The 14944-nt window shown below is 34.4% G+C and overlaps 2 protein-coding genes across 5 annotated transcripts; both read left to right on the top strand.

Moving 5' to 3' along the window:
• Window positions 1-6038: 6038 nt before the first annotated feature.
• On the top strand, window positions 6039-14706 carry LOC128166727 (uncharacterized). Of its 4 annotated transcripts, none has more exons than XM_052832051.1 (3): window positions 6039-6162; window positions 12829-12888; window positions 13757-14706. In XM_052832051.1, exons 2-3 carry the CDS (start codon window positions 12884-12886, stop codon window positions 14520-14522), a joined length of 771 nt encoding a protein of 256 aa, XP_052688011.1. In that variant the 5' UTR covers window positions 6039-6162; window positions 12829-12883; the 3' UTR covers window positions 14523-14706. The 4 variants fall into 4 exon arrangements, with proteins under 4 accessions (XP_052688011.1, XP_052688010.1, XP_052688013.1 ...); XM_052832050.1 differs by lacking the exon at window positions 6039-6162 and adding an exon at window positions 8235-8360; XM_052832053.1 differs by lacking the exon at window positions 6039-6162 and adding an exon at window positions 8671-8882.
• Window positions 8405-12090, top strand: LOC128166728 (uncharacterized). Its single transcript, XM_052832055.1, has 2 exons — window positions 8405-8587; window positions 10234-12090. The coding sequence occupies exon 2, from the start codon at window positions 10254-10256 to the stop codon at window positions 10815-10817; it is 564 nt and encodes a 187-aa protein (XP_052688015.1). The 5' UTR covers window positions 8405-8587; window positions 10234-10253; the 3' UTR covers window positions 10818-12090.
• Window positions 14707-14944: the final 238 nt, after the last annotated feature.

The following is a 14944-nucleotide window of genomic DNA, read 5'->3' as shown; positions in this document are numbered from 1 at the left end:
TGAAATCTGATCGGTTTAGACGCAGTTAATAATTGTTCTATTACCCTCAGCGTTAGCAACACACTTGGTAACCCAACGAATTGTTACCTGCGCGTAAACTATGCGTGTACGGTTCCTCGTAGAATTCACGTCATTCCTATATAAAATCAGTAAAGTTTTCTTTAAAATTAAGACATTTAGTATAATAAAATAAATTTTGCCTGTTTAGAGGGTAACAGTTGAAATTGAAACCCCTCGAATACCATTGTCAACCTCCAATTCGCGTCGGTTGACAATGGTTTTCTCGGGGTGTCAATTTCAACTGTTACCCTCCCAATATTGCAAACAGGCACTATTTATATACTAAAACATTTTGTATTATCACATGTACATTGTGATTCTGTATCTTCGCCAAATGTAACAACACGATATGAAAAAAAGGTAATTTTTTCATAAACTATATTTGTGATATTGAATATGCAGGATGTATTGTGCCTTTCTATGCGAAAGAAAATTAAAAGTAACATTGTACCAATTTGTCATTAAAAACGTTCACTGTAATTATGAATGCATTTTTAAATATATTTCCTAGAGGGAATAGTGAAAAAGAATCGACATTTTAAAACTCAGTAAAGCAAGATCTGAAAATATAAATAAGAGTCATCGTTATTATATCCCCCCCGCAAACGAAGCCCTTTTTTTTTGGGGGGGGGGGGGGGGTATATAGGAATCACCTGCTCCGTCCGTCTGTCTGTCGGTCCGTCCGTCTGTCTGTGCAAAATGTCCTGTCCATATATATGTCACGAAAAAATATTTCGTGCTTGGGGTTGTTGTTGTTAAGGTTATTTTTCTGTACTGTAATTGATAAATGGAGTCGATATACAATAAAGATATTTATTCCACAAGGGTCCAGCATAAAGTCAATTATAAACAAATGATAAAAGTGATGACAAATAAAACAGAGTACTAAACAATGAGTCTTTACAAAATATGTATAGAGATGCAACATAAAAAGGACCACAATAAAAATGAGTCTTTGCATACTCTAACACAATTGTAACATATACACATGGTAAGTGAATATTGACCACATTAAATCTGTGTTTTATAAGTACATAGCTATATCATATGATTATAAATAAAAATTAAAATAAGGGGAAAATTAACTAAAATGGAGAGATCGCTTGGCTATGATGAGGACCATAATTATTGAAAAGTCAACTATATTTGTTTACATGTAGTAGTAAGCTACGAACCTATACTTAGCGCGAGTACACATGTACTCGGCTATGTTGACGAGCCGAAATAAAGACGTAAAATGATTAAAGTTAAATATAGATCTTAAGTTCAAATAAAAGAAAGCGTAGATAAAAATAAACATGTTAAACACTTACATTATAATTTAGGAACGATCGATTGTAATTATATAATGAAATACGCATTCTCTTAACGAAATAGATTTGTAAAGCCCGCATTTCCTCTCGGGCGGAAGTATAAACAATGACTAAATTTAGAACCAATCACGTGGTAATTCCGGAAGACGCTTTAGCAATTATCAAAGTGAGAAGCGGGGAATAGTAATTATTGATAAGTAAGAGAATCAAAAATAAATCAAATAACAACATATTAGAACAGATGGGAAAATGATTATGAACATAAAATGATTGAGAAAATAAACATTCAAGTTAATATTTTTGGCTAACAATATTTTCTTATCAAAGCATGTAATATACATGTATATAAATGTAATTTCAAGATAAGGTAAAATTCAATGACAGAAAAAAGTTGAACGTTTTACCCTTTAAAAAGACAAATAGTTGTAATAAAAATGCATATAAAAATGTATATAAAATAATGTCCTACCTGTAATTGATAAATGGAGTCGATATACAATAAAGATATTTATTCCACAAGGGTCCAGCATAAAGTGACGCGCTGGGATCTTGGGACAAAAATCGACTTAGTCCAGGTGAGGTACATTATAGGTTAATTACTTATTGTATCAATAAAAATAAGAAAGGATTCCCTTGCGAGGGCCTCTTGACAAAAAGATAGGTATAGCGTGGGTTCAGACAAAGGGGCTTAATCCGATGACCTGACACTAATTGAGTAGATCAAACATCAAAAGAAATTTCTAATTGAGAAGTGATTTGTTACGTAAAATTTGTTTGACCTTAACTAGATAGATATTTCACTCATCGCCGTGATAAGTGTGAATATTTACGAAGCAGATTATCAAGTAATAGAAAATATTTCCTTGCAGCGAAATGGGTTTTATAGTGACAAAAGAAATCAGTTACTTTTTGTGCATTTTGTTCCTGAAATAGTTTGAAACACAATTACAATATAAAGATACAATATGTAGAAAATAGGAAAATTTTCTATAATAAAATATTTCTGATAAGGGGTCAAATGTACATTACGATATATATATTTCTTATCGAGAGACATTGGAAGTTCTCACTGCACACAAAGATCGCTTATGACATGAAGGTGTGTCACGACCTTGACCATAAGGTCATTTGGGCAAGTTCAAGGTCATCGTTTAAAAATGCTTAATACCTGTCTGTGTCATGTCTTGATTAGAAGCTAAAATTTTACACAAAGCTTGCTTGTGTCAGGCCACATAAAATTAATTTTTAGATTCTCATCCTCGCCCGCCTCTCTGAAAATGGCTTGCCCAATGTTTTTTTGTTTTGTTTTATTTTTTTTTTGGAAAAAAAAAAATGTTGAAAAATTTTCGGACAAAAATTGAGCCCGGTATACCAAAATTTCAAAACATTTAATGGCTGCTTGACATGTGGATTATCGTTTGATTCCAGTCATGTTTGTTATCATAAGGATGCAAATAACGTCATTCATTGATAGTTAGGTTCAAATAAAAAGGAATTTAAGGAATGCGTACAAATTGGTTTGTGTACTCATATTAGCATTGTAGAACATGGACTGTAAAATACATAGCATCTCTTATTTTCTATAATAAAAAAAATACCTGAGTTATGAATTTTTCTTAGCGGGGATGTCTTTTGTGAGCTTGCTCACAGTACCTCTAGTTTAATAATAACTGCTGATTGCAAAGATTGGTGTGCCCGAGCTATTTTGATGATATAGTAATCTATATCGCTACGCAACACGTGCATCCCCCAAATGTTTTGCGTTTTCACAAATAATAAACCGTTGTCCGGTCAAAGTCAAGATGAATTCAGTCACCGTATTTTAGACGTTAGATTGTTTAAGATTGTTTTCAATAAGATCTGAAACATTCAATAATTCATTGCTTGTCGTTTATGTTATTTCTCTCTTATTTCGAAATTTTCTTGGTATCTATGGTCAACATTATTATGAGTCATTATAATCACAAATTGAGCTTTATTGGAATCCATGTTTCAATTTAATTACATTTTGCATTACTACAATTTGCTGTGAAATTCAGGGGAACTTTGATTGTATCATTGATGAGACTTATTTTTATTGGAACAGCTTACATTGATTTGTAAGATATAATCAATATATAAATACGCTATGTTGTTATTACATTTTGCGTTGATCCCGACGCGAAATGTAATAACACTAAAAATGTAATTATATTGTCTTATTACATTTTGCGTTGTTATTACAATTTGCATTGTGTATTTTTGCCGATGCAACACAATATTAAATCAAAACTATAGCAGTATGTAATGAATTTCCGTGAAGCTGACATACTAGCATGAATGACGTGCAAATGTTTTCCATTGGATCTCCAGAAAACCTTTTGAAGGAATGGACGGGATTCGTATGCTAAATACATGTGTTAATTGGAATTATGTTGATGCAGCAATCTTCGTTTCCTTCAGACCTAAGGGTTATGAAATGAGATGAAATAAAATAATTATGTAATTAAAGAGAGGTTAAAGAATTCATTTGAAAAATAGAACTTGGAAAAGTTTACTTGTGGCTTTGTCTAAAAAAAAATCCACGATCATCCAATCACTCATGTTCTCCTGAGTGAAGTGGACAAGTGGACTTTTCTGATCTCCAACCAAGCTTGGTACAAAGTTTTATCGGGGGGAGGGTTTTCGGATGAGGGTTCAGTCCCTTTAGTTTGCATGATAACAATCAAACCTTCCCCGTCTCATATTTACAATATGGTTTTAACCTGACTGGTCCCTTTCTTTTCGGAGAAAATTAAGAATTTTATAAAGTAAAACACATTGGTTGCAGTGAATGCCTTGTAAGTTTTGTTAATCATATTTTCTGGCAGTGTGGAAAGTTTCAATACGATGCATTTGCGTAAAAGTATTTACATCCACTTATTTATATTTTTTCACGATCCATTTCAGTAAACGTCATCAGACATTACTGTGTCAAGCGGTGGTGTATTAAATGCAGCGAGGGTCGTCAACAAGCGTAATTCTTGTTTTTAACGACACATTTTAACGAAAGACTAAATTTTCGACATTCTGGTTTTTTTTTGTTTTATTTATTCTTCATTAAGGCTGTTGTTTACTCAGGGTTTGAGTTCTCAAATTCGGATTGTTATAAAGTTCAATGTCATGAGTAACATTTGTTCTAAACACAAAAGGTATTTGTGAAATGAATTATTATTGACATAACATTCGATTTTTCTACTTTATTGTGGAATTATGCCCCAAAAAAAATAATTTTTTAGCCAAACAGAGGACATTCGAACTAAATTTGCAGATTTCGTTTTCTGCTTAAACATTTTTGGCATTACTCTAATATTAAAAGTTAAGATTTTATATTTCAGTCTATATAATTTTGCATATTTTCTGTTAGTTTTACCTCAGTTATTCATTTATGATGATTTATCATGATTTAAAAAATATTGAAAAATGCTTAAAAACGAGAACAGACACCATATCTTGAAATTTTTATCAATGACCTCATATAAATTATATGCCAACAGAATAAGATCATTTAAGTAGTTTGATACTATATATGTTTTTGTATATCATCATTCAATTTTTTGTAAAATTGGATCAAAAAATAGGTAGGGGTATGAAAAGTGATAGAGGAAATTCGGACTGGAATATTTATAAAAATTGTGAACGAAAACTTAATGCTTTGTATGTATTTAGTGTCACTGCCATTCATAAATTGTATTTCATGTTTAAAAGTGTTGAGCAATTCGTATTAATTTCACAATTAAAAAAATCTCAATCATAGTGTAAAATTTTAATTTTCCAGATATATACAATGGCCATTAACTCAAAAAGTAGGTCAATGACCTACTTTTTGAGTTAATGGCCATTTTTTCATTGAAAATGAAAAATGACACTACAATAGAAGGTCTATAACACACAATAGATGGTTTTTTTATATCATCAGTGGATTTTTTTTCATTCTGAGTAAACGTCACCCTTAATTTACCTTGCCTTTTCTTTTCAACTTAAGAGTTTGATAATTAGAGCTGATGCACTCGATGTGATAATAACTGTTTCTGTTGATCATTTTGTGAATTTTAAACAATATTTTACTAGCCTATGCATTGTCTTCCAGCATCTATTGTTTATTACTTTATTTTCGCAATACATGCATTATTAAATGTTTTATTGGTTGTCTTTTTTACATCATGGTTATTTATTGTTTTATGGGAAAGTATTATGAAACAACCCATACCCTTGGCATACAGTCGTCTTTTTTTTCTACGGTTTCAGAAAAAAATGGAGTGAAAATTGCAAAACTCCTCTAATCACAAAATGGATGCAACTTTCTCAATTAGTGTACAACAATAAATTTAAATGCCACTTAGTTTTAATGCATGTTTAATAGACTGAATTTTAAATATTTTTGTTCATTATTTGAGGTTTAATTTATCTGGTATACATTATAAAGTGTAAGATAGTCGTCTATTTAATTCATAAACTACGTATGAATAAAGTTTTCATTTCAAATACATTTAAATCTTAGTATCCGGGTTAAATGCCTCTAAAGTAGTTGGCCTGTTACCACACTTTCCAAACGTCTTGTTTAAGATGATGGATCTTAAAAAAATACCACGTGACTTCGGATACTTGCATTCCTTCGATGAGTTGTATTTCCTTCTTACCTTGACCTTAGCATCCGAAAAATTGTATACATTTTAATAAGAGCGTCGGCGGGCCGCCACACGTGCTATCAATCAGTTTATCACAGGGAATCGGAAATGTTGGGAGGGTACGCATTTACCATGTTTCACAAGTAAGTTACATAATAGATATGTTTTATAGGTATATGTATATCTTATATGGTTCTAGATTGAATTGTTTAAATGTTTCTGAATGTTAAATTTTGAAGTTAAAGATGAAACGAGTTTTTAATTGGTAAAACATTTTAGAATATTTATTCATTACGAAAGAAAAGTTTCTGCCGTTTGAATAAAAAACGAAGAGAATAATCTAAAACAGACGGCATTTTTATTTACATACGCGTAGAAAAAACGTGAAAACAGATACGTAAAAAAGTTCTCAGATTCTTACAGGAACCCCCCCCCCCCAGATAATGGTCTTTGAATTCTGACAGATGGTTCCCGTTTCCGTAGACTCTTTACATTAATCTGTATGACTGTATTAATAGATCCTTTCTCCTCTCAAAAATATGGGCCCGGATCGAATATAATCTTGATTAGCAAGAAGTATGTAAAAAGGTTAGAGGGACGTGTCCAACGGGGAGAACTACACGCTCCCCCGCCGAGTTCTGCTAATCGTCCCTCCAGGCGCTGCATGCTGGTTCCCGCAGATGTTGATAGGCACCAGTTGTTAACAACTTCCGCCAAATCCCATTCATGTTTTTCCTCAGAGAACCCAAAACATGCGTGTGCTTTTTTGCCCTGCTAAAGACGTAACCACGCGCCGACCAACTAAAAATAGAAGCGACAAATGTGCAGGTTTTTGGAGATACATGTTTAAGATACAAAATTTCTTTTTTGTTTAAAAAAAAACTGCTAAATTTATTTCAGAATAGTTAGCCTACGTCAGTACCTTTACATTGGATTTTTACTGGGCGAAGCCAGAATTCCGATAATCCTGATTACATGATTGTTATATCTTTTGGGTATCTCTGATCTTTAATCTCTGATCTGTGAACTTGTCCCAGTTTTTATTACATTCAATCTTTGGTCCATTGTGGTTAGATTCTTTAATGTATTTATTTCTTATTTGTGGAATTGGTCAGTGTAATAAATCGACCCGTCTGGCTCTCTGGCTTCTTGAGCGAAACTCAGACGGTTTCTTTTCTTTTAACGATTTTTCATTGCAAGTAAAACAAATGCATATTTTTTTCAATCTTTGGAATAAGTAAATGTATGACCATCTGGACCTTCAACTTAATCCTGTCTGAAGTATGTAGTTGTGATGAGAAGGGGTGGGGTTGGGGGTTCCCACTATTGTCAGTGAGTTCTCTAGATCATTGTTATAACATTCTTTAAATTTTCTGTCGTAGAATGAACATGGATAGTCTTGAAACAATGCTTAGTCTTTTTTATAGCTGCTATATACATTTTCTCTAGGCTTTGGAAACATGTCCAGATACAAAAATGTACGTAGTGACATGTACATGACATTAAAGCGGTTGAGCAATCTAGCCCATGGGCGCACCCTGCATGTCCAATATTGGTCTAAAAGTATATAACAGATATTCAATTTTTCAGCATGTTCTTATAAACAGACGATTTTAGGTAAAAAAAACCATGCGACCGATACTGTTTTCTAAGAATTTGATATCCATGCATGATCAATATTTAATGATAAATGCATAAATAATTGAAATAAATGCATAATCAATACACCCTACTCTTTGAATCGATAGCTGCAAATCAATATACTTTTGTATTTGACGAAATATATATTCAATATCAAAATCTTTATTCAAAATGCCAATAGCAGAATTTACCTCAGTGTGTACCCCACTGGAGGGTGTCGGAGGGGGTGGGGGAAGGGTAAATTAGTGTTAGTAAAGGTGATATGTTTTAATGTCCAACTTCTTGAATTGAATTAGTACATGCAATTTTATATATACGATCATCATTCCCGTGGCCGTGTTTTTTTTAATGGGTACCCTCAGATTTTATTTCATTGATTCTAGCTTGTACGAAGATAAAAGGAACTGATATTTTAAAGTATACCACATGTAGATTATCAGTTCAAATTTACGTTAAAGTACATGCTATTGTAAATTTTGTACACCCACCCTGTAAACAATTACGTGTACATGTATTATATATGCGTTATCCCGCGTACTTGGAGCAGGCGAGCTATAATTTTTTTAACGATGCCTTGTGACACATCACGTGATTTGACAAAATCCAGAACCACCTCCTTGTTGGAGTGTTTTGGTTGGCGCACCTGTAAATACCTGGCTGACATTACACACGTGCAGACAGCGACACACTTAACAGAGAGGTAAATATAGTTCATTAAGTTGTATTTCGACTTATAGTTACTGTAGGTCCTTTATTTATCACTCGGAACGTAGCGGACTTTGACACATTTAGATAGGTATACTCTTCCAATCCGGAAATAGAATACGGTGGGTTATAATTGCGAATTGTTTACAAAAACAGGCTTTGTGTGGATGGTGTGTGGAGTTTAAACTTTTAACCCTTCAAAGAAACTAACTTTTGTCGGAGGTAGGTTTAAATATTGATTTAAATCAAGAATATAAAGATTGTTAATTTTGGTATGTATATGTATTTCTTCTAAAAGAATGAGTTGTTAATTCTATGTATTAGATAACAATGAACAGGTAAAAATGAGTCATTCTTGATTCACAAAGTGTGTAGGAAGTGGCTTTTATCCTGTGTTGTTTAGTTCACTGTGCACGCTCTCCGACAGAGAGAGCCCTTGGCTAACTACGTTTATAGTGAAATAATACTCAACCTCAAATTTCCTTGTTTTATGACTTTTGAGCTGGGGAAATAGAAGGTAAGTCAACGGAGAAGATCCCTCGATCATTAAGAAAGCTTGACCCAGATTTATAATAACTGTTTAGTTTAACAGCTGGCTTGTAAAAACTCCCAACAATGTTATCAAAATTGCTGACAACTTGGATTTGGTTGATGAGCCTGCATGAACCTGATAACAGATTGTGTAGACATGTATTTCTGAATGATAACCTGTGTGTGTTATGTATAAGTTAAATGTGTTTATATGTCGGAGTCCATTGTTTAACTGTATGTGTCGTGATCAACAACTATCATCACTTCCTATAATGATCAGGCATGTGTGCACATAATGTCTATACATAACCATCTGTACTGTTGATATTCATGGTCATGCAAGCATGAACAGATTTGTTGCTTTTAAATCGTACATCCATTCACATAATTATTCTATATAAAAAGCATGACCTATATATATTTTCGGCAATCTGATTTTAATCAGATTGTATTTTAATTCTGGTTCCATTAATCTACAATAGATCTTCCTTATATTGATAAAATGTACTTGTAAATAGAATTGTAATTTTCTTTGTTAAAAAGTGTCTCATATTGTGAACAATCAAGAATGAATCATTCACTATAATCTAATTCCTCTTTGTTTCATTTTCAAATTGTGATTAATCATGTTAATTTTGCAGCACGGACTTTTAACCTCTTTCCTTTGACCTTTCTGCACCGACTTGTCATATCATTCTCCTCTCTGTCATTGTCTACATTTATCATTGTCTGTACCTGTGTATACTTGAATCATTGGTCATGCCAAGTCTTTCTCTCTCTCCTTTTCTTTCTCTCCTGACAGTCACCTAGCCATGTGTTATTCTAGCTGTGAGTGTAACATGAATGTGACCCTTGTGTGTCCTATACTGAAGTCATTCTCCTAATGACCTACTTCAGAACCTCTTGTTGTTATTTACTGGTCCTAACTCACTTATTTCTTCATTTTTGTTGTGCACCAGTACATGTACTATCCTTTCATAAGTGTGGAATAAGGAGCTAAGAGTAAAATGGGCAGAATAATCTCGCTGAATTTCATCTCAACGAAATTTTTTTAGGAAAATTTATCTAAATGCTGGCATTTTGAGAATTGGATGGTGGTTGGGGGGGGGGGGGGGGGTTCACATTATAATAAAGCACTTTGCACTGTTGAATATGTGTTGTAGCAAGTTATCCAAATTCTGGAAATTTGGAAAGAAGGTTTTTTTTTTGGGGGGGGGGGGGAGGTCCACTCTGCACATTATGACAAAGAACTGCACTGTCTGTAGATTGTGTTGTAGCTGTTTGTATTTGAGTGTCCCTGATTCCCCATTGATAACTTGTATTCTTGTCTCCCACAGGGTGACTGTCAGGAGGAGGTATGTTTTTGTCCAAACTGTTTGGGAGTTGTGGGAGACTCCTGTGGAGTGAGCCCGAGGCCCCAAGCGGGGGTTACGGCATGGTCAACAAGGACGATTCCACCATGCTGAATGAATTCTCACCGGAGGAGGAACCCTTGTCCCCAGAAGACATTGTAGTTGCTCAGCCCATCTGGCTGGGTAGGACAGACAGTATTGTGAAAAATAAGTCTGCCTCTGATCTGAACAAGTCCAGTTCTATCTCAAACAGTATTGGCAGTGTATACCAGCCCACAACAACATCGGGTATACGATCTAGTAAATCAACAGAAAACGTTCAGTCGGTTTCAAGTTTTTCACAAATTCTGAGATCTTCAGGTAGTCCCAAAACTTCTGTGGTTCGCTCCAATCCCAAAAAAGGACACTCTGTACACATATCTCAATCAGCTTCTGTGTTTTCGAGTCCGATCGTGAAATCTACGGGAAGTTTGAATCTACCCAAACAACCGGGCACTCGGAACACATACAAAGTGTCTAAAAAACAGAAGTCGGAAGAAGTCAAACTTCAAATTGTGTCTGTTGTCTGAGATATTTTTAACTTCCAAGTTTTTAAATGAAACATTGCTTATAAATGGTGCCAAAATATTTACGGTAGTTTGACTCTGTAGAATGTGTGTTGCTTGAAATTTTTAGAGAAAATGTGTTCAAGTGATCAAAGCTTTACTGGACGGTCAAAGTTTTTTTTTTAAAAAGAAATGTTTCAGCACTGTATTTTTATTGTCAAGTTTTGTGATTTTGCAAGGGTTTTTCCCTTTTTGATAAATAATGAGGTTTTAACATGGAAGCAGGAAACTTTTACTTAGAATTTTATCTTGTCATGTAATATTTAAATCCAAAGGTTTTTTTTTTTCATTGAACCTGAACAAACTCAGACATGCACATTTTGCTTTCAGACATACACATTCTGTCTTGATTTTCAAATCAAAACTTTTGTACAAAGTTTGATGATGTTTTAGAGTGATTAACCAGTTTTCTTACAAAATGAGATTTTGAGAGTATTTTTAGTGCTGCTTTCTCTCTAGATTTTAGTTTCAAGGGTTCAATAGATGACTGTAGAAAGAATGCAGCTTTAGTTGTTGTATACAAGTGAACAATTTTAAGTGAAGTAGCTGAACGCTCTGTACATGCATTTAACAAAGTGAACCCATTATCAGAGGGATTGTGCAGGTATAAAACTAATGAACACAGTTTGAAGTTGGAGTATATTTCAGTTTGCATTACTCATGTTTTATTTTTACAGCCATTAGAAGTTATATGTAAAATGAAAGGATAATTTAGAGAAAAGATTTTATTTTTCATTTTCCATAAGAGAATTCATAGTTGCAATATTCCATTCTATTTTTTTGCGTCCCTTGTTATATCTTAGGATCATTATTCATACACCTTTTCAAATATTTGTATTCATGTCTTAATATTAAGTTTTTATCATGCAGATTTTACTTGTGTCAATTTTCTGATTTTAGTGTTTTAAAATGCATTTTTTTTCCTCAAAATTCACGCAAAATAAGTTTCATGTTTTTAAAATGTTCAATTTTATAGTATTATACCAAATAGATGTATTATTGTTCAATAATAGTGCCAGTACTGCATGTAAACCAAAAGTTTCTATACCTAAGAATTCATACTCTGCCAAAGACTTTGTTTAATCAAAGTAATACAGGAGACACATTATCACTGTGCCTTATCCTTAAGCAACGACATTACATTGAAAAGAGTTTTTACTTTAACACAATATTGACTGAATACAGAAAATATTTTATCTTTATAAAAGAGATGAATAAAAGATTCTTTTAAAAAATCTGATTTCTTAGCGTCTTTTATGTTTGGTGTTTCCTCAAACCTCTGTTGAATACTTTTGAAGAAACTGTCATAAAAAGCTTCCGTTTCAAGCGAACAATGGCGTCTTACCTGGTGTTGTCTATACAACATAAATGCATGTTTTTTTAAGTAATACACTCAGAACAAAATCCAATAAAATATTTAAATTTCCGAAAATTACATAATCCACAGAAAGGTGGAGCTAGCTTTCACATACAGCATAGTCGCATTGCATTACTTTCCGAATTTGTAATGGAAAGATGTATTAACAGGGCAACTGATCAAATACAGGAACATTTATGATGGGAAACTATGGCTTTAAATTTCCAAACGAATCTAACAGCCTGGATATATAATTATACACCTTTTGCTCCCGACCTTCCCGTTTCGCATGGCCGTAGACCATTAACCGATCAAATTCAGTACCAATGGAAAAAAAATAAAAAATTCACGCGTATGTTTACACTTCTGCAGGAATCGATGTCTGTTGGAACAAGTCTGTTGGTCGTGACGTAGCCGATCGATTTCTACATTAGATTGTTTAGGTATGATCGCCGTGCCGTATTGTTTTCACGAGGACCCGTACAGAATGATCAACTTTTGAATTATACAACTGGCCGTGCGATGCTTATTGCAAGAGACCCCTTCTCCCTGCGGGTTTCCCGATGCGTTATATAACACTGCAAACCAGTCATCTTGCAATTACTTTTTTTTTTACAGGATGAGGGTCGTCTTGTGCTAACAGCTACATCACTGCTCTGACATCGGATCCCAAATGAGGTAAGACAGCCTCCATATTTTTTCCTTGACCTTTATTTTACAAATGGTTAAATGCCTTACTGATGGTCATTACAAATGCAAGGAAAGCAGTAAATGTTTGCATGAAAAAAGCGAATGTCTAAATCTTTGGATTTACTCTGCTCTTCCATTTTGTTGGTATTATTCTTTAATCAATATGTATGTAGGCCTTGTAAGCTAGTCACTTTAGTGACATCACTCTGTCCAACGACCTTTCTCATAGCTGTCGCTGAAGCCGAGATTTGATCCGGGCTCTCAAGTATTTCATGAATCCGGGAAATCTGAGTCCAACAATTTTGATCTTGATTATCGACATTAACAGTCTCTTGGGATTATTAATGAACTGATATTCATATTTCGATTCTTCAAGTATTTGATCAAATACCACTTAAATGCTTTTGTATAGCGTGTATTCATGTATATATGCTTTCGTTTTGTTACATGCATCTCTCTTCATTTCTTCAACATGGCAGATTGATAGTTAAATTTAAAATTGCGATTTAGTTAATTTGAAAAATTGCTGACCAATAGAAGCTATTTTTTTACTTGAAAATATGCTTTATACGACACTTCGTATATCATTTCCTCTATGCGACGGTTTGAATGACGTTTGACTGACATATGCAAGGGAAACCTTGTAGATTGTCGATACATTTACATCAGATATTCCTGACTCATATAGTCTTGCTGTCAAACCACCAGACGGAATATATTGTTATCTACAAACCAAGCGACAGAAGCATGATGCAGTTTTAATTACATCGATAAATGGCGAATGTGTCTTATGGGCTAGCTCATTACTGTTATCAACTTTCATTATAAATGTGTGTATATCCTTTTCTCTTCCCAGCTCCTGCAGAGAAGGATGTCGAAGGGCATTTCGGGGGATCCTCCATATTCCTGGTTGCAAAACCTTGTGCTTCAAGTGCGTTCTCCTGCCGTGCTATTCTAACACAGATAGTGATGACGAGAAAGACAAGGACGACGAAGGCTACGATAGCTATGGTAACACGGACAATCACGCTCACCCGACTCAGGAAGACGGCCATGACACATCCGGGTCTCTGGGTCAGGTGACACACCATGATTACGTCAACAGTGTCGATTACACCAATGTTGAGATTGCAGAAACTGGACAATCTCAGAGTGCAGACAATGTTTACGTTCCAATGCAACTGGAGTCGCTGGACCACCTCGTGGCAACCAGAAGCGTGAGCACTAGTGAGAAAGTACTGCTTTCGAACACTGATCTCATGACGTGTAGGCTGAAAGTGGAATGTCCAGACCCTACAGCGTCCTACGTGAACGTTCCCGAGACGAGTCCTTTACTGAAAGGGACAGGGGAGGATAGCACGGTTAGTGAAAAGAACTCCGGTGTTACTGATGTCATACAGGAAGTTGGAGAGTCAAAGACCGATGGGTCTAAACAGCATTCCAAGATGGCAGCAAATCAGACACCAGCCGACAAGGCATTAAAGCAGTCCAGTGTAGTGGAGGAGGGGGCAAGGACAGATAACTCTTCCCGCGACACCACGACACTAAATAGTTCAACCTCGGTGGAAGAGATTGAAGGACCATCCGGAAAGAAAATGGTGCTCCTAGAAACGGACTTATGACGTCATTATACATTGTAATTTGTTCTGTGTTCAAGAATGTTTTGTCAATTCTATATTTTATGTGCCATATTAATGTATTAATTTTTATGAGTGGTAAATTATAGTGAACTGATGTACGCATATATGATATGGAATGCATGTGTTTTATTTTTTATTAAAACTTCTTCAGTTTTTGTTGTAGACATTGGTATCCATTGTTCTATTGATTAAGGAACTTAAAGAATTTACATATAGCTGCATATTAGTACGGGCCTAGGGGGTTGATTGTCAAACCAATGATTTTGTAGCAGCTGTTGCTATGATTTTAACACTACAGTTTATGGAAGACGATATCATGTACATATAATCTATCTTGGAAGCTGAAATTATACAAAAGTGTGCGTGTGTGGTAAAAAAATTATCGGGATGGTAAAAGCAATAGC

This window comes from Crassostrea angulata, chromosome 10 (assembly GCF_025612915.1).
Source record: "Crassostrea angulata isolate pt1a10 chromosome 10, ASM2561291v2, whole genome shotgun sequence".
NCBI classification, from domain to species: Eukaryota; Metazoa; Mollusca; class Bivalvia; order Ostreida; family Ostreidae; genus Magallana; species Magallana angulata.
The sequence above is the reverse complement of the archived record's forward strand: the minus strand, read 5'-3'. Positions and strand labels throughout refer to the sequence as shown.

Excerpts from the sequence above, each read along its gene's own strand:
- LOC128166728 (XM_052832055.1), top strand. The coding sequence starts at position 10,254 with ATGTTTTTGTCCAAACTGTTTGGGAGTTGTGGGAGACTCCTGTGGAGT.